Below are 20,801 nucleotides of genomic sequence, written 5' to 3'. Positions count from 1 at the left end.
ATGGAATGGAATATTTATAAATGGAATATTTCCTGCCGTATCGATAAACAAAGGATGTCACAGTCATCAATGATTGCAACCATCCAACGTGAGCCAGTGAGCCCTGAGGAAACTCAGGGCTGAAAAGAATACCTGCCATCTAGCAGCCATCAGACTGCAGCCACTCCCTGCGGTGAGTCCTGAGGAAACTCAGGATGTGAAAATACAGGATACCGGCCCCAGAGAGCTGAGGTTCACATCAAAGGAATGATTTCAACGAGCCCAGACTCTGGCATCTTCCCATACACAGAAAAGATCTAAATTCCTTAACTTGAGATATCTGGTTTTTTTTCATTAACAATAATCTTTTAACGTCCCCCGACTACCTGCCCTTTGTTGCAAAACTCCTAATTTATCCTGGCTCCTCCCCTCGCCTCCTCAAAGCAGTTTCTCAGAGTTATCTGAAACGCTGTCTCCCGGGCTGCAGTGCTCATTTTGCCTCAAATAAAACTTACCTCGTAACTCTCACCTTGTGCAATTTTTTAAGTCAACACTATCCAAATAAGTTTGGTAATCAAGCTCTCAAAATCACCGTTCTGAGGTACAATCTAGAGCCTGATACAATTTTCACATGGTAAATGTTTCTCAGATAAATTGAAAACAGTTAATTTTTATTTCCTATTTCACAGTTACTGAAGCTAAAGGGAAAAAAATTATTTTTCTTAAATGAGAAGTTACAAAAATGATATTTCAACAAATTAGTAGAAACTAAATATGGACATCTCAGCTTTAAAAAAATATTTGGTGTTGAATTTTACTCTTTTGACTAGATACAATTCAATTGATACACCTTCCTAGGTACAATATTAATTAAACCCGCATGGTCACTCTTTGGAACTGCTGTCAGTTTCTGCTATTAAAATACATGTATTCTCCGTTCTATTCCTTAAGACTCTGTAGTTATCTCTAGTTAGCTAACTTATTTATGCCAAGGTGCTAAATGAATCATCCCTTACCTTTCCCCATGGTGACTGCATTAAAAAGAAACAAGTGAAAATTTGTGTATCTAAGTGTGTGCCCACACACATGCACTCACACACCCACACACACACACACACACACACACACACACACACGACAATAGAAGGGTCTTTCAGTGGCCCATATCTCAAATTATACTACACAGACTAGTATCTTCTTCACAAATTTAAGGTGACCTCTGACACACAATGGAGATGAAACTGTAATTATTATATCCTATTTTAGCCTATTTTAACCTTCTCAATTCCACATCTCTACCAGAAAGAGAAATAAATAAAGGAAAGAGGGCCTAAAACATTTGGCTTTTACTGAAGTTGCAGTGAAGAAACAGAATGACTGGCGAAGAAAAGGGAAAAAACTGAGTAAGAAAAGAAAGAAGTAAAATAATAGGACAAATAGAATTAATCATTAGTAATTTGCCCCTATTTCAAACAGCATTACCAATTTTTAATAAGTATGTATTTAATCAATATACTACATACCTGTAAGACTGCATCCTCACTAATAGGCATCATCTGATTTTTATTCAGTTGCTCTTGTGGATCCTTTCTGAGTTTGAATCCAAGTTGAATCTCTGGAGTGCCTAGAATGAAATATAATCATAAATCATTTGCAATAGTTTTATTGCTCTGCTTTAACAACGACCCAAGGATTTTATAGACACTGCAAAATGTCATTAAAAATCATCTTGTACGGGACTTCCCTGGTGGTGCAGTGGTTAAGAATCCACCTGCAAATAAATGCAGGGGACACAGGTTTGAGCCCTGGTCTGGGAGGATCCCACATGCCGCAGAGCAACTAAGCCCGTGCACCACAACTACTGAGCCTGTGCTCCAGAGCCCGCATGCCACAACTACTGAAGCCCGCACGCCTAGAGACCGTGCTCTGCAACAAGAGAAGCCACGACAAAGAGAAGCTTGCGCACCACAAGAGTAGCCCTTGCTAGCCGCAACTAGAGAAAGTCTGCGCACAGAAACAGAGACCCAACGCAGCCAAAAATAAATAATAAATAAATAAATTTTAAAAATCATTTTGTAAATCATAATTTCCTAACTGCCACTTTTATGTGTCAAGGTATTTAAATTTAAGAAGAAACGTATACACAATGCTGAATGAAATAGTACTTGATATTTCTTTGTCCCAGGATGAATGAATGCAAAGGATATATAAAGAAAATTGTACAGACTTAAACCCTGCTAGAAAGAACACTTTCTTTTTTCATTTTAAGTCATTTTTTAAAACTCATAATGCTAATGTATTATTCAAGAAGAGTCAGAATTTTCAAGACGGCAAATTTAGCCCATATTTAACTTTTCTTCCCTTCCGAGTTCCCAAAAAGAATCCAAAGAAATTAGTTTAAAAAAAAAAATCTGAAGCAGCAATGGGAAAAAGGAAATATAAAATAAAAAATATATATAAAATAAAAAATATATCGGGCTTCCCTGGTGGCGCAGTGGTTGAGAGTCCGCCTGCCGACGCAGGGGACATGGGTTCGTGCCCCGGTCTGGGAAGATCCCACATGCCGCGGAGCAGCTGGGCCCGTGAGCCATGGCCGCTGAGCCTGCGCGTCCGGAGCCTGTGCTCCACAATGCGAGAGGCCACAACAGTGAGAGGCCTGCGTACCGCAAAAAAAAATAAAAAAATAAATAAAAAAAATAAAAAATATAGAAGATGGGAATGGATTAGAGGGAAACCAAACCCTGGTTAGCAGCTTGTCACTCATCATAGGAAAAGGAGGGGCTCCCTCAGAAGTAACCAGTATATGGAATTCTTCCATCAGAATCCCAGAAAACCACCTAGCTCAGAGTAAATCCCACAGACAAAATATGAAGGAGGGTAAGCTGGAAGCTCACAGTGGCTGAAGTCTCATACTATTTGTACCAAAGAGCTTGCTGTTTGTACTAAAGAAGCTTAGGATGTATGCTGCAAGCCAACTACTCTGTGTAGGAGAATATGTTCCCTCCAAGATATGGAAATGTATTAAAATCTAAGGCTGATAAAATAATGTAGTGATGGCACAGAAGTAGAAATAATCAAATATATCAGTGAAACAAAACAAAAAGTGGGAAACAGACCTATAATATATTTGGGAATTTAATATATAACAATAATGGTATTTTAAACAGTGGCAACAAGATGACATTCAATAAATAATACTGGGGCAATTAGTTAATCATTTGAAAAAAATGAAGTTAGAGACCTACCCTACCTACCCTCCATATGCTAAATTATTCTAAAAATATTAAAGACATAAAAGTAAAAACAATAAATATAATAAATGGAAAAAAGATAAAGAAAATATTTTTATGGTCTTGAGATAGGTAAAATATTTCTAAGTTTGAAAAAAGAAACCTTGAAAGAAAAGACTGACAGATTTTATTATATAAAAATTTTTAATTTCTGTACTACAAAACATATCATGAATAACATTAAACAATAACTAGGAAACTGGATAAAACTATTTACAATGTACATACAACAAAGTTTTGCTATCTTTAATATATAAAATGCTCTTATAAATTAACAATAAAACGAGAATAAGAGGCATTAAGGCAATTCATACACACAAAAAAATTATAAATGGTCAATATTAAAACATGCCTAGCCTTGGTATTCTTCAAAAATGCAAATTAAAATAATCAGATATGTTTTATTCACCAGTTTGGCAAAGATTGCACATGTCCTGTGTTGGATCTAGAGGGAAAAAGTCATCTATTTTAGGGGGCAATATATGTCAAGGTCTGACATGTGCTCATCCTTTAAAGCAAATCTAACTTTAGCTAGTTACTCTAAGGAAATAATCAGAAAAGTAGGCAAAGATATAATACTGAGAAACATCAAACATAATCAAATCATTAAATGGTACATTCATACAATGGAATAAAAGCAGCAATTTAACAGGCTGAGGCAGATCAATATAACAAAGAAATAATACATGTAGTACAATACTAATTATGAAAAAAGATATATATATTGGTATGCAAAAGTCTGGAAAGAAACACAAATACTAAACACTGCCAATTGTTGGGAGTGGAATTACAGGGAAGAGAAGGGGATGGGATCTTTCACTTTCTGCATTATATAATTTTACATTTAAAAAATATTTTATACTTTTAAAAATTGGCAAAAATAATTAAGGTCTATCCATTTGGGGAAGTGAAGGGAAGGGAAGGGAAGGGAAGGGAAGGGAAAAAACTTGGTTGGAATATTGAAACAGATCTCTAACTTCTTCCTAGTGTCATTTTATATATCATAAGAACACATTCTGGAGACCAATATTACACACTATCCCTTCCAATTACATGTAGGAAAAACTACTCCAAGAAGAAGCTGTAATTTGCCGCTGGGGTATCAGGTGAGAGGAAGTACAGTGAAGACTTTGTGAACTACAGTGGGCTTGAACTACGCAGGTCCACTTAAACAAGGATTTTTTTTTCATAGACATATATTTGGCCCTCCATATCCATGGGTATGGCGTCCACAGATTCCACCAACCGCAGACCATATCGTGTACTATGCTTACAATCTGCGGCTGGTGGAATTTGTGGATGTGCAATCCACAGATAGGGAGGGCCAACTATGGGACTTGAGAATCTGAGGATCTGGGTGTATACAGGGGTTCCTGGAATCAATCCTCCATCGATACCAAGGGACAAGTGTATACACACAAGAAGGTTTTCATGATGTTTAGGAGATTTTCCTTCCATTCTACACCTATTTCCAGACATCCTCCAATAAAAAATGGCTCACAGGAAGAAATCATAAAAGGAAATAACCTACAGTTTGAACAGCTACTGCAGAATTGATCTTTTTGAACTGTAACAATTAGTGATAGATTTTTCCAGAAGTGCTTAAATTGATCTAGAAGTGGACTTAGGAGGTTTGGAGAATTTGTAAGTGAAAGGCTCTTTTTAAAAATATATATACCAAGGATATTTGTACCTTAATTTTAGTCAGAAAGAATCAGACTGATTATTATAAAGTATTATCTACTTTTGCAAATAGGAAAGTTCAGGGTTAAGCAGGAAATTCTGGGGTGGAGAATTGCTATTCGAGTGCCACTTCCACAACTCAGTAGCCCTCTCTAAAAGTCTTAAACATCTTCCAGAAGTTACAAACCCCATTGCTATCCTTATAAAATAACAGATTTTAAGGTCTATTACAGATGCCTGTAAGAAACTAACTCCGTGTAAAGAGTTAAAGAATAAGACTAAATATAAAAGGAGAAGTTAATGGAATAATAATATTTGGAAAATTAAAGGAACTACTTAGAGAAAAGAATTATTTCTCACCTTTGCATGTTCTACTTATACCAGGATGGAGACTGAACTCAGATCTAAGAGATGTGTCTTCCTTAAAAATCAACCTTTCAAACATAAGAAAAGAAGGTACAGATGTTATGATGTTTTCTAAACAAAGACTAACAAATCAACTGTCATCTTTTAGAAAATTTTTTCCAGCTTTATCGAGATATAATTGACATACAACACTGTGCAAGTTTAAGGTGTATAATATGATGATATATTGCATAAACTGCAAAATGATTAAGTGGATAAACTTTTAACATGGTGCAATGTAAACTACTCAAAAATTATAACTTGTTAAAATTCTTAGTTATACCACTATTAATATTCTATATCAAAATTTTTTTCCAGAAATGTAGCCTTTAATTTAAAACTTATCCAAGATGAAAAATAAAGACATATTCATGTGGTCATGTTCATTTTAATAAATATTCTGCTATTTTTATATATTTTGGAGTAAGGGACAAATATCAATATAGTTTTTGAACAGAAGTGAAATGAGATTATTTGAAGGACCAGTGCTGTTGGGTTTTTTCCTTCACCTTTCTCTATACCACAAAGAATTTCAGATTAAAATCCCAGGGTTAAATCTGAGTGTATATTTTCAGAACATACAATTACAGAACTTTAACTTTTGGATTCACTTCTTACTATGCTCTTGGCAGCACCAAGGTAAAGAGAGAAGACAGTCCTTATTCTCAAGAAGCTTCAAATCTGGTGAGGGATACAAATAGCAATGATATAGCACAGTGAGTATGCTACTAGGCAGACCTAAGTATTTATTTCTTCTGCTTAAAAAACCTTTACAGAATGAAAAAACAGGCAAAGGACTTGAATAGACATTTCTCCAAAGAGAATATACAAATAGCCAGTAAGTACATGAAAAGATGCTCAACAATACTAAACATTAGGGAAATGTAAATCAAACCACAATGAGGTACCACTTCACACCAACCAAAAAACAGAAAATAACAAGTGTGGCAAGGATATAGAGAAACTGGAATTCTTGTACTTTCTACTGGGAATGTAAAATGGTACAGCCACTGTGAAAAAGTTTGGTGGTTCCTCAAAAATTAGACATAGAACTACCATTTGATCCATTAATTCCATTTCTGGGTATGTACACAAAATAACTGAAAGCAGGGACCTAACTTGTACACCCATGTTCATAGAAACATTATTCACAATAGCTAAAAGGTGGAATTGACAAGTATCCATCGACAGATGAGTGGATAAACAAAATATGTACAGACATACAGTGGAATATTTTTCAGCCTTAAAAAGGAAGGAACTACTGATACATGCTACAACATGGATAGACCTTAGAGACATCATACTAAGTGAAATAAGCCAGACACAAAGAACAAAAATGGTATAATTCCATTTACATGAGGTATCTAGAGGAGTCAGATTCATAGAAAGTAGAATGGTAGTTGCCAGAGGCTGATGGCATAAAAGAATGAGGAGCTATTATTTAAAGGGTACACAGAGTGTCAGCCTGGGAAGATGAAAAAATTCTGGAGATAACTAGTAGTGATGGTTGTACAACAATGTGAATATACTTAATGCTATTGAATTATACACTTAAAAATGGTTAAAATGCTAAATTTATGTTATATATATCTTACCACAATAAAAAAAATGTTTTAAAATCTTGCCAGAATCCAAGAATGTAACAATGTACTAAGGCATAAATATATGATTTGGAACTAGGGCTTTTTTGGTTTATTTTCTTATTCATTTTGCTTTTTACTTTTTTTATGGAAAATTACAAACATCAACAAGTAATACAGACAACAGTATACTCATCGTCTAGGTGCAACAATTATCAGTACACAGCCAATCTTGCGTCCTCTATGATCCCTCTGCCATCCTCTCTACCCCCTGCAAGTCTCCCACTGGACTATTTTTAAAGCAAATCCTGGACATCTTATTCCACTTCATCTGGAAATATTTCAGTATTCAACTTTAAAAGATAAGGCTCTTCAAACGTAACCGTAATAATCACACCTTTAAAAAAAGAGCCAAAATTTCATACCTAAAAAGAAGTCAATAACTCCTTAATATTATTAAATTTACAGTCTGTAGTAAGCAGCCTCTATAATGGCTCCCAGTATTTATGCCCTTGTATATGGTACTTATCCTTGAGTACGGACTGGATCCAGTGACTCTTCTAACAAACAAAATACAGCAAATAGGTTGAGATGTTCCTTCTGAGATTAGGTTACAAAAAGATAGTGGCTTCCATCTTACTCTCTTATTCTCTTGCTTCTTCCCTCTCATGGAAGCCAGCTTGCCATGTTGTGAAAGCCATTTGCAGAAGCCTATGTAGCAAGAAACTAAGGGAGGCCCCCAGTCAACAGTCAGAGAGGAACTAAGGACTCAGTTCAATAGCCAGAGAAGGAACTGAATCTTACAGCCACCATTTGGGAAGAAGATCTTTCTCATGAAGCCTTGAGATAAATGCAGCCTTCTGAGTCCTTGAAGCTGATGATTCAGTTAAGCCACTCCTAGATTTCTGAACCACAGAAACTACACAGTATGTGTATTGTTTTAAGATGCTAGTAAGTTTTGGAGTAAGCTGTTACACAGCAATGTAAACTAATAAACAGATTGTAGTCAGATTTCCCTGTCTCTTTTTACAGTTGTTTTGTTCATATCAGGCTCCAAACAAGATGCACACATTGCATTTGGTTGTATGTCTCTTAAGTCTCTTTTAAAATCTATAAGTTATCCCCTTCCCTGCCCCTTACAATTTATTTGTTGAAGAAACTGAGTTGTTTTTCCTATAGAGTTTCCCACATTTTGGATTTGAAGACTGCATGTCATTTAACATGTTCCTCTGTCCTGTATAGTTCCTGTAAACTGGTTATTATATATAGAGGTTTGATCTGATTCGAGTTCAGTCTGGGGAGGCACTGTGTGTACTTCCTACAGGAGATAACAAAGAATGTGCTGAGAAAGGCAGTCTTGTGCATACAGTCTTTCAACCCCTGCTAGGCCTTGGGTCTGGAACACCTTCTTACTAAAAGATAAGAGTCCTCCCAGCCTGTACTAGACTTACCACCTTATATGGGAATCCCTTTCCCTGTTTAGACACAGTGTGTACTCCTTCGTTCTGTTTAAACGTGTGTGTCATATGGTACCTGGCCAACCCCACTGCTCTGTCTATCCTCTGTGGGGAGAGGATGAAGTCCTTCGTTCTGTGGCACAAGAGGGGTGTGGGCAGGCCAATGGCCCTGCATCAGCTGCAGAGAGTGACTGCTGGCCATGCGGGACTGATGCCCTCTACGGAAGCTAATCTTGCTCTGTCTCTTCTCTTCTCTCCATTTAACAGTTTTAAGAATAGTACTTGGCACCATTCTGTTTTAATCATTGGAAGAGCCCCTATTTGCCATATATCCTGACCAAAAATGTTGCTTTCTTTAGCTAATTTAATGTGATTATTAATTCTTTGTCTCCTGTATTTTGCTATTTTTCCCTTCTGCAACTGTATCCTTTAAAACAGGTATTTTCCATCTAGACAATTCACATGAAAATAGTGCTAGCCTATCTTAAGGGAAAGAATTAACACTCATTTTGCAGGGTAATTATGTTCAATTAGCCTTTTACTATATGCACTTATAATGTTCAGAGGACATGATTTGACCTGAACATATACCTAAATCCAGGTAATAATGAACTATCTTATAAGGTGGTTCTGTTTAAATGTATTGAACAGGATTAGTTTGCAGTATACCCCTTAATGTTATTGAGCAGTTCACATTTACGGGAGGCTGGGACAGAAATTAAGGATTGGTAAAAGGTTCCCAGGGCACATATAAGAAAAATGAATCCTGCCTCTTAGTAAACAAATCACAAGCAAACAAAACCTCACTAATCAGCAACTTAAAATCTTACAGATTAGTAGCAACACTTACCAAGCCAAAAAAGGGACTGGATGCATTTTACAGTTTCAAGAGGGCTAGGACCAAGTCCAGGTCCTCAGAGTACTTTTCAGGCACAGTTAACACCTGGCATCCTCATTCTTTGAAAGCCTTGCTTTATCTAATCCCAGTGGTCATCAAACCCCTTCTCAGATCTTAGCAAAAGCACCTTAATAGCTGCAACATTTAAGGATTATTTATGTATAACATTTTGCCTGTTGGGCGTCTCTGCTCTACTAGGACCTGTGCTCCTCATTCCAGTCAAAGTAGAGAGCTTGTGCATGAAAAACAGAATAAACTGCATGTAAGTAAGCAAAGAAGATGGGTGGGAGGGAAGCAATGGTATTCAGCTCCAGCAATGCTTAGACTTTGTATTTCCATACCAATAAAAAGAAAACTAATTTTTAACCTTGAGCTATGAGATCTGAAAGAATGATGTTTCTATGGCACTGCAGAGAAGCATTTAAAAATGAATTAGGGGGGAAAAAAAGATTGGTCAGTCAAGATAGAGTAAGCCATCTATAGCCTAGTTCTCCACTCATTACAACTAAAAACTCTGGTAGATGGGACTTCCCTGGTGACGCAGGGGTTAAGACTCCATGCTCCCAATGCAGGGGGCCCGGGTTTGATCCCTGGTCAGGGAACTAGATCCCACATGCATGCCACAACTAAGGAGCCCTGTGCTGCAACTAAGGAGCCAGTGAGCTTCAACTAAGGAGCCCACCTGCCACTAAGCAGCTCACCTGCCACAACTAAGGAGCCCATGTGCCACAAATAAAGGAGCCCGCGAGCCGCAACTAGAGGAGCCTGCCTGCTGCAACTAAGACCCAGTGCTACCAAATAAATAAATAAATAAATAAATATTAAAAAAAAAGAAGACAGTGCCATCTATAAAAAAAATAAAAATAAAAACTCTGGTAGAATTTTTTTTTAACAGCTACCTGAGCAATCTGAAAAGTAAATAATAGCAGGTAAACTGGGGACTGAAATTGAAATCTAAATAACAACTCTGGAGTAGGTGAGTCTCATGGTTTGCTTGGTTTTTTTGTTTTGTTTTTTGCTCTTTTTTTCTTTTTCTTGTCTCCAGTTTTGATCCTAGGCCTAAACCTATAAGTGTACAGTGGACACAGACAGGAAAAACTCCAGAAGAAACCTCTCCTACCTTTATCCAGAGAACTAGGGAAAGGGATCCCTGAATGCCGGAAGGTGTGGGGGGAATGTGCCTGAGTTTTCTTGTTTTCTCTCTTTAGCTTCAGAGCTATACTGCTACCAATCATGGTAGCTTGGGCCCTTAAAACTTAAGAGAAAACCTGTCTCTCTCCTACTAGAGGAACCATACTCCCAAGAGTATGAAAAGAACCTCTTTTATTTTCTTCTCTTTTTCTTTCACTTTGCCCTGAAGGTGGCCCCAACTGCAGGGAACTACTCTACAGCGAGAAGGCTAACACTGAAAGAAATCCATCTTTCTGGTCAAACGAATCAACATGTGGGCATGGGGAGGGAAGGGTGCATGAGAATCCTGGAGAAAAGAGAGCAGGAAGGGGAATCACCTACTTCTGTATATGATCCAACATAAGTGTGAGACTCAACCCTGAGCTGTCCACATGCAGAGCAGATTCAGAAAAGTGTAACAAAGGCTTAGAGAACTGAACTATGATATTAACTACTGTCCAAATTCCAGATTAATCCCTGAGTGGTACATGAGTCAGACAGACTCAAACAGTAAAGTAAAGGCTTTACTCAAATAGTAAAGGCTTTGAAAATTGGACTGATGTCACCACCCACAGAAGGCAAAACAGAACATGCAGTCAGAACCTAATCAGATTGACTGCCTGTTAAAACAAACAAAAATCAACTCCCTCTAGAGGATTTTAACAGGAACAAGAGTCCAAAACATAACATTCAAAATATACAGGATATAATCCAGAATTACTCAACGTGCAAAGAAAAGGAAAATCTGACTAATTCTTGAGAGAAAAAATAACAGATGCCAATGCCCCAACCTCCCAAGCCCAGATGCTGGAATTACAAGACAAAGACCTTAAAGCAGCTATTATAATAATTCTCTATTACATAAAGGTGAACATTTATCAATGGATGAAAACAATGAAGTTCTCAGCAGAGAAATAAAAACTGTAAAAGAGAATCTGATGGAAATTTTAGGAGATATAATTATAATATCTGAAATTAAAAATTCACTGGATGGTCTCAACAACAGAATGGAGATGAGACAGGAAAAACTAAGTGAATCTTAAGATAAAGCAATAGAAATTATACAGTCTGAAGAACTAAGAGAGAAAAAATCAAAAAAAATTATTAGAGCCTCAAGGATCTGGAGACTATCAAAAGGTCTACCATTCGTGTCATTTAAAACCCCAGAAAGAGGGCTTCCCTGGTGGCGCAGTGGTTGAGAGTCCACCTGCCGATGCAGGGGATGCAGGTTCATGCCCCGGTCCGGGAAGATCCCACATGCCGCAGAGCGGCTGGGCCCATGAGCCATGGCCGCTGAGCCTGCGCGTCCGGAGCCTGTGCTCCGCAATGGGAGAGGCTACAACAGTGAGAGGCCCGCGTACCACAAAAAAACAAACAACAACAACAACAAAAACTCCAGAAAGAGACGATAAAAAGATTGGTACATAAAAATATATATGAAGATATCATGACAGAAAACTTCCGAAGTTTGGTGAAAGATATGTTTATAGATTCGAGAAGCAGTGAACCCCAAACAGGAAAAACACAAATAAAATCATTACCAGAAACATCATAATCAAACTGCTGAAAATGAAAGACAGTGAGGAAAATGAAAGCAGACAGATTAAAAAAGATGATATATCACACAAATGGAAATAGTGATTTAAATGGGGAGGGAGGGGCTTGACTACAAGGGACAGGGCAGCCCGAAGGAGTTTTTTTTGTTTTTTTGGCACAACAGAACTGTTCCGGATCTTGAGTGTAGTGGTTGTTATAAGACTCCAGGTACCAGTCAAAATGGTCCCTGTACACCAATAAGAGCAAATATTACTGTTTCTGTATATAAAAGAGCCAAAAATCTGGATATCATCCTTTACTGCTGCCCTGCCCTCATCCTCCATATCTCATCAATCACCATCTGCAGCTAAATTTACTTTCTAAAGGCTTCTCAGATTTGTCCTTTTCCCTCTATTCCCACTGTTTCTGCCTAGTTGAGCTCTCATCATCCCAGTGTGTTACTACTTTGATCCCAAAGCTAACCCCTATAGCCTTGCTTTGCAAAAGGTGATCCCCGATCTAATAGTACCAACTTTAACCTGGACGCTTGCTAGAAATGCAGAATCTCAAACTCCAGCCTAGAACTCCTGAGTTGGAATCCACCTTGTAACAGGATTCTGAAGTGATTTATAAGAAATTCATACCTTTCATTAAAATTTGCAAAGCCCAGGCTTCCCTGGTGGCGCAGTGGTTGAGAGTCCGCCTGCCGATGCAGGGGACACGGGTTCGAGCCCCGGTCCAGGAAGATCCCACATGCCGCGGAGCGGCTGGGCCCGTGAGCCATGGCCGCTGAGCCTGCGCGTCCAGAGCCTGTGCTCCGCAACGGGAGAGGCCACAGCAGTGAGAGGCCCGCGTACCGCAAAAAAAAAAAAAAAATTTGCAAAGCCCTAGTCTAGGGCATGCCTGAGTGAATGAAAATCTGATTATGTTGCTCCTCCACTTAACATCTTACAAGCTCCCTACCAGGACACACACAGGCTATAAGAGGCCTCACGTGACCTTACTGTACCTTTCTCTCCAGGCTCATCTTTCACTACACCCATCTCCCCATTTAACACTTCAGTAACACCCAACTGATTGCACATTCCAACACACATAACACAATGCTATGTCCCACCACTACACCTTTACCCGTGCATGCAACTGCATGAAAACCTCCTTGGCCTGAAAACCTCCTCTCCTTCATCTGACAAATTCTGACCCACCTTCAAGACTCTACCCAGAAGTCAACCCTGGCAAACTCTGATGACCACCTAGGTTGAGGTAAGCATCCCTCTGGGCTCCTAAACCAGCCTGGGCATCCTTCCTACCCTGACTTCCCACATTACATTGAAATCATCTGTTTACGTCTTTCCTGGCCTGTAGGTTTCTCAGAGTCAGTGGCCTCATCTCTTTTATCTTCTCCCTGTGTCCAGCACAGGGAACTAGATATGTTTTGATGAACGGAACTACCATCTTCCCTTGATTCTTATAAAACTATCCGTTTCCAGTTTGGTAGTAACCATTTCCCCCGTCACACATTCTCTTCCTGAGAGAAAGTATACTAACCGTCTCCTGGACCTGAGCTACGAGTCGCTGGAAGCAAAATGCACTTGAGGAGTTTAGACCCAAGACTGTTTTGCCTACGCAAAAAAAGCCCCAGGCTAAGAAAGAAGGCTTTTTAAAAATGTCAGAAAGCCACCTGCTATAGAGCTCATTCGGTCCTAAGTTGGGGAAGGGCTGGGGGGCAGTTGCGGTCTTCTTTCTATACGAAATTCGGAGCTCAGGCCCAGCTGCCCCATGAGGCCCTACTCCCGCCCGCACGCAGACGTTCGGCTGGTAACAATTTCTCCTCAACCCTCAGAGGGCCACCCGCCGCCAGAACCCAGGCCCAACGGCGGTCACCTTCTCCAGGGCAACTCCTCTTCTTCCTGGTCGCTCTCCGTCACCGATGCCTCGATCACCGTTTCATCACTGTCCCAGTTTGGGGCCTGGGCACCTTCCTCCATCTCCGCCTCACACTCCAAGTCTTTTTTATCCTCTTTCTCTAACTCCTCCATTCCCCCAAAAAATAAAAAAAAAATTAAAAAAATTTTAATTTGCTCTGAGGGCCAGGAGAAATTGTAAATTCAGAACAAAACTGGTGGCGGGAGCCCGGTGGGCCACGCGAGCACACACCGCGGGGTCGGAGGGCGTCGTGGGGAAGGCGGGCGAGCGCGGAGGCCTGACCCCACGCCGCCGGCAGGGGGAGCCGCGCGCCGCTCGTCTGACCCTCGCGCCGTACGTCGACCCGTCACCCCCCGCTCCCGTGGCCGGAAGTGGCCCGAAGTGGCCGGGCGCGCGCCCGCGGGCCCCGGGTTTCCCGGCGGTCTGGGGCGTGGCCGGCTACCATACCCGCCTTCCGCACTTTTGCTTTGTGGCTGGGCGGTGGCGCGGGGGGTCGTCTAGAGCTGCGGCCGCGGGGATCGGAAAGGAAGCGTTGCACCGGACAGACTGGAGGCCGAGCCCGCCTAACGCTATACCGGCAGCGAGGGAGAGCTGGGTCACGTGCCGTGCAGCTCATTTCGGGCTTGTGAGACGCAGACCCGGAAAGAACTGTCAGCTCTGCTAGACTTTTCTGAAGCCAGAATGTGGTCTTAGCCCCGAAGAGTGTTTTTGAGTCCTTCAAGTGCTGCCTTTCTCCTTAATCCCTTTGACATCCCTTCCCCAAGAGTCCCCCTGAGGTAAGCAAAACAAAAATGTTAATCAGAAGTTTTTAGATGATCCAACTGGTTTGTTTTATATTTCTGTTTTTTCCTCAACTCTTTGGTTATGCTAGAATACAGATTGTGTTGGAAAGGCAGGTTAAATGCCTTGTATTTTCCCTTTATTACTTTTTATAATAATATTGGTGCCTAGCAGCCTCCCACAGTAACCAATTATTATTTTTAAATGAAATGACTACATTCTTATATATTTGATTTCAGTCTCTTTGCAAGTTTTTAATTCAGACTCATTCGAAACAAAGCCAAGTGAGCTCCACCTCCCAAGTGAGAGGAAGATTCCAATAAGACACACCCTTTCTGCATAGCAAGTTTTTAGTACTCACTTCGGAATCTACAGGGTCCAAGCACATATTGGGTCTTTAATGGTTTGTCAAATAAATGAAAGAAACTAGGGTTTTCTGACTCCTCAATTTACTGTCCTTTTCAGTACATGGAGTGGCTTTGCCATACTTATTATTATTTTACTACTTTTCAAAATTTTTATTTTGTATTGGAGTAGAGTTGATTAACAATGTTACTTTCAGGTGTACAGCAAAGTGATTCAGTTATACATATGCATGTATCTGTTCTTTTTCAAATTCTTTTCCCATTTATGTTATTACAGAGTATTGAGCAGAGTTCCCTGTGCACTTTACTATTTAGACCATAGTTAAGCCACTGCTGTTTAAAACACTTGGTTCGTGGTTGTCTTTTAAACTTACTTGATTCTGGGTGTGGAGAAAAGGAAACCCTCCTACAACTGTTGATGGGAATGTAAATTGGTGCAGCCACTATGGGAAACAGTGTGAAGGTTCCTTAAAAAACTAAAACTAGAGCTACCATATGATCCAGCAGTCCCACTCCTGGGCATATATCTGGAAAAGACAAAAACTCTAATTTAAAAAGAGTCATGTACCCCAATGTTCATAGCAGCACTATTTATAATAGCCAAGACATGGAAGCAACTGAAGTGTCCATCCACAGATAAATGGATAAAGATGTGGTGTATATATATACGATGGAATGTTACTCAGTCATAAAGACTGAAGTATTGCCGTTTGCAGCATCATGGATAGACCTAAAAAATATCCCACTAAGTGAAGTAAGTCAGACAGAGAAAGACAAAAATTATATATCACTTATATGTGGAAAAATAATACAAATGAATTTATTTACAAAACAGAAACAGACTCATAGACATAGAAAACAAACTTACGGTTACCAAAGGGGAAGGGGGGGTAAATTAGGATTATAGGATTAACAGATACACACTATGATATATAAAATAGATAAACAACAAGGATTTACTGTATAGCACGAGGAACTATATTCAATATCCTGTAATAACCTACAATGGAAAAGAACCTGAAAAACATATATATATATGTATAACTGAATCACTCTGCTGTACACCTGAAACTAACACAATATTATAAATCAACTATACTTCAATAAAAATAAAACAACCTACAGTTAATATACAAAAAATAAACTTATTTGAATATTCCTCACCTCAACTCTATAAACGAGGCAGAACAGTAATAAATATGCAAAGAACTAGACCTCTTTGTGTTTTTTACACCTCTCCACCTATATATCCTCCATGTTTAAAACAGTCCTAAATTCCCAGGTGAAAGGCTGATGGGGAATTTTGTAACAGGTAGATCAGGCTGACAACATTACATCCACTGATAATCTTAACATATCACTAATAGTGAGATAACCAAATATGCTCCTCCAGGCATGATACAATAGGAATAAATGGTGCTACCTATGAAGTATTCTAAGCCCCCACAAAAGTTAAAAACCTGAATCTAATCAAGACTCTAGATCTAACTATCAGTTATTTATATGAGGGGGGAAGGTGGAAAAGCAGAGAAATGTGTTAACACCAGGAAGATAAAATTAACCAAATCTAGAATGTGGGAAATTCAATAGGACAAATGACCTGGTTTCTTTCAACAATTTAATATCATGGGGTAAAAAAAGAGAGAATGGGAACTCTTTTAGATTTAAAGAGTCCTAAGAATAGGGGAGAAATTCAAGTAGTTAAAAAGGAAAATTGATTGCTTGTTAATATAAATACTAACACATAGTGAATTAGTCAGAAAACCTTGAGAAGAGCATTATATTCTTTTTAAACCAACAAATATCTGTAAAAAATTAAAGAATATGAGGCAGAATACAGTTAAGTTAGATTATATCAAAATTTGAATCTTTGAGGAATAATATTGTATAGTAAATTTATAAAATGAAACCAAGTAATCCTTCAGAACTATAATTAAATTTTCATTGCTTGATTTCCATTTAGGCTTTAAGTCTTTCGAGAAAAAGTTCTATTTGGGAATTCTTTACTTGTTTTAAAGGTGAATTAGAAGTAGAAGGCCAGCTTTGCCACCTCAGATTTTCATTAGGAAGGAAAATTCCAAACTCATACCAATAGCATATATGCTGTACCACAAATGCTCGTGAGGCTCAGTGCCCTGAAGGAGGGCTGGGAATTAGGGCCCTTCCCTTACTGGCCTCGCCTTCCAATGGATGAAGCAGACAACAAACAAGTACATAAATAAATGAGATAATTCAGAGAGTGATGTGTGCCTGAGAGAAATAAAGAGGCTGCCGATTAGAGAACGTGGTCAGAGATCACCTCTCTGAAGAGGTGACATTTGAAGAATGAACATAAGTGCACAGGCCCTGAGACATCCCAGGAGGCTTGTGTGCCAGAAGCTGGGGAGTCAGAGGAGAGTGGTGTGAGATGAGGACTCAGGCACTAAGCAGGAAGTGGAGTATGTACAAGGTGTACTATAATGAGACTTGTTTGGAAGTGTGGATTTTGAAAAAGAAGTCTCAGGATTTTTGTGGTTACACAATATATTTGGCTTTTATAATTTAAATTTTTTCCTGCCTATATAGCTTCATAGCATTTCCATTCTATCCAGGTTACTTTAGATCCCAGAACTGTAAGAGATGAGACTTTCATGGAAGATTTGCTTGATCATAAGTATAACACAACATGAATATCTAAGAGAGTAAACCCACTTTTCACCTTATTACTTTATTTCCCCCCAAAATAAAGGTATATAAAGTACTTCACTGAGTATTTTATGATGAATATTTTAAAATGCATTTTCCAAAAATAACATTCATTTTCTCAAAGATTTGGATTAAAAAAAAAAAGATTGCCATCCATCAACCCAAATTATTTGCATGGTCTTTAGCACAAATAAGAACTATTTTGTGAATTTAGAAATGAATGAGAATATGCATGTAATCCGAAAAATCAGTATATGTGAGACCCTTTCTCAAAAACTGCAAAATGTGGGAAAACACAGAGACAGGTTTACACAGGATTAGGTGTTGGTTCAATACCTAAATTTGTTTTGCAGTCATCGTTATAGTTGATTCACTTGTGTAGGAATATGCTGACCCAACTCCTACAGGCTATGTCCTTTCTTAGTGCAGAATTTAATATAGAAGCTCAATTTTACTTTAAAATAGCATATATAAAATAGATATGAAAATAATTCAAAAAGTTAAAAGTACTATGAAATTTAAGGTAATAGCCTAATAAGCAATTAATATTTCATTTTAAAAAACCCTCTGAAGAATAATTAATAGCATGTGTTATTCTGGTGATTGACAAAAAGATATATTACAATGAAGCCCATAAAATCAGCAAAGGTTGATTGCAAAAACTCGGCATTTCAAAAATGAGAATCAGAGGACTAGGCATGCCTAGTGGTAACTTATAACAACCCTCCCTGACCCATTGCCCCAGGATGCCTACAAGACGTTGCTATTCTGTGTGATCTCTAAAATCATAATTATTCATTGTTTAGCTCTATTAGATCATGAGTAATATATTTCTTTAGAAGTGAAAATGCAAAATGACCTAGTTAGGGGGCAACAGTTATAAACTGATCATCTGTCTCAGAAGGAGAAATACATTACAACATTATATAATTTATGATGACATGAAAAAAGCAACAGATGTTAAACAAGATTATCAGGATTTTGTAAGGATTCTTAAATTATTTTCCCCCTAAAAACACAGTATAATGTTGGTATAAAAAATTGGCAATCAAAGTGACAGATAAAGTCATGATAGGCTGTCAAAGAATTAGAAACGCAAATGCAACAGCCTGGTGAAAATGACACTGATTTTGTCAACTAGTTTTGACAAGTTCAGAAGATTCCAACAGTAATTTTGAAAAGTTAGAGACACCCTAAATGTCCATCAATAGGGGATTATCAGTGGAATACTATGTTGTCATTAAGAAGAATGAAAAGCAGATATATACATAGACATGTATAGCTTCTCTTAGTATACTATTTACAGAATAAAGCAAAGAGCTGAACAGTGACAGCTCTGGAATTTCATATAGGAAAGTTGTCAAGGTGATAATCTTTTTGAAGTGAGAGCTATGAAACTTCAACAAAGGTTGTGTTTGAATAGCAAACACAGTTGTCACTTAGCTGCTTACACAGCAAATTCACACCTGTATCTTAGAGTGTATGTTTATTTGGGGTTGTTTAGGGGGATTGAGGAAATAAGAGGTTATCAAGCATACCAAGCCACCCCCTGACTCTGCTACTGAAGAACTGTATAATCTGTTTTTTATTGCTTCTCTTCATTAAGGAATAATTTGCATATAATGACATATGTAGACCTTAATGTTCAGTTCAATGTGTGGTGGATTTTTTTTTTTAAAAAGTTTCTGTATTTCTTACACCAGCATACACAACCTACAGGAGGAAAATTGGAGTTGTAAGTGGAAAAACGGTAATCTTAAAAGCTCAAATCTTAAAAGTATAATTTACATAAATGATTAATACATAAAAAATAATAAATTTTAGTTGATTTTTGGACTCACGAAATTGCCAAATTTACATATGGTAATGGGATATTCTTTGTGTGTAACTGAAACAGTCATGTAAACTAGTTTAGACTAATATATTAGCAGGTCTGCCAAAGTAGAAAGACACAAAAATGCCAGCCATGAAAGGTTAATCAGAATTTTGATGTAGTAAAATGATGCAGTTCAATGGTTTTGAATACACACACACACACACACACACACACACACACACACACACACACACACACACACACACACACACACACACTCTCTCTCTCTCTCAGGTAACCACTGCTTAAAACAGGATTAAGAATATTTCCATTGCTTCTTCCCTTTCCTCAATACCTACCCCCAAGCAAACACTTTCTGATTTCTATCATGTAGTTTCTCTAGCACCACAGAGTAGCCTTTCATGTAAATGGAATCATATTGTATGTATCTTTTTAAACTGGATTCTTTTAGTAGGTTTAATGTTTTTAAGATTCACTGATGTGCTTTATATCAATGCATTCCTCTTTATTGCTGAGTACTATTACACAGTATGAACATACCAAATTTGTTTAGTCCACTCGCCTGTTGACAAACATTTATTTCCACTTTGGAGGCTATTATAGAGAGGCTGCTGGTAATATTCTCACTGAAGTTTTTTTGTGGATGTATGTTTTCATTTCTCTTAGGTAAATACCTAAGAGTACAATTGCTGGGGTATATGGTGGGTATATGTTTAACTTTATAAGAAACTGCCTTTCTATACTCCTACCAGCCATGTATGAAAGCTCCCTTTGCTCCATATCTTCACCAACATTTGATAGTCAATCTCCTATTTATTACCCATTCTGGTGGGAGTGAAATAGTATCTCATTGTGGTTTTAATTTGCATTTCCCTAATGGCTAAGGACACTAAGCACCTTCTATGTGCTTTTTGACTGTTTGTACCTTTTGTAGTTTCTATGCAAATTTTTTGCCCACTTGTCAGTTGGGCTGTTTGTATTTTTATTGTTGGTTTGTAGGAGTCCTTTACACAGTCTGGACATGAGGCCTTTGTCAGATTTATGCATCATGAATACTTTTTTTTTTTTTTTTTTGCAGTACACGGGCCTCTTACTGCCGTGGCCTCTCCCGCCGCGTAGCACAGGCTCTGGACGCGCAGGCCCAGCGGCCATGGCTCACGGGCCCAGCCGCTCCGCGGCATGTGGGATCTTCCCGGACCGGGTCACGAAC

The 20,801-nt window shown here is 38.4% G+C and overlaps 2 protein-coding genes across 2 annotated transcripts in view; one reads left to right on the top strand and one right to left on the bottom strand.

Annotated features, from left to right (window-relative positions):
• ANKRD31 (ankyrin repeat domain 31) overlaps positions 1-14,388 on the bottom strand; it is a gene marked incomplete at its 3' end in the record, with an annotated part of 129,924 nt that extends 115,536 nt beyond the window's left edge. The window contains exons 1-3 of the mRNA XM_082836379.1: positions 13,883-14,388; positions 5,313-5,386; positions 1,503-1,603 (exon numbers count right to left, since the gene is read on the bottom strand). Coding sequence (XP_082692505.1) covers positions 1,503-1,603; positions 5,313-5,386; positions 13,883-14,037 — 330 coding nt within the window. The 5' untranslated portion in view covers positions 14,038-14,388. The remainder of the gene's footprint in view (positions 1-1,502; positions 1,604-5,312; positions 5,387-13,882) is intronic.
• Positions 14,389-14,616: 228 nt separating this feature from the next.
• The window catches only part of HMGCR (3-hydroxy-3-methylglutaryl-CoA reductase), a 53,576-nt gene continuing 47,391 nt past the window's right edge, over positions 14,617-20,801 (top strand). The window contains exon 1 of the mRNA XM_082836159.1: positions 14,617-14,700. The gene's annotated coding sequence lies outside the window, so the exon portion shown is untranslated. The remainder of the gene's footprint in view (positions 14,701-20,801) is intronic.

Source organism: Leucopleurus acutus (genome assembly GCF_964270905.1).
Source record: "Leucopleurus acutus genome assembly, chromosome: 3".
Lineage (NCBI taxonomy): Eukaryota > Metazoa > Chordata > Mammalia > Artiodactyla > Delphinidae > Leucopleurus > Leucopleurus acutus.
This window is presented reverse-complemented; position numbering and strand designations above follow the sequence as displayed.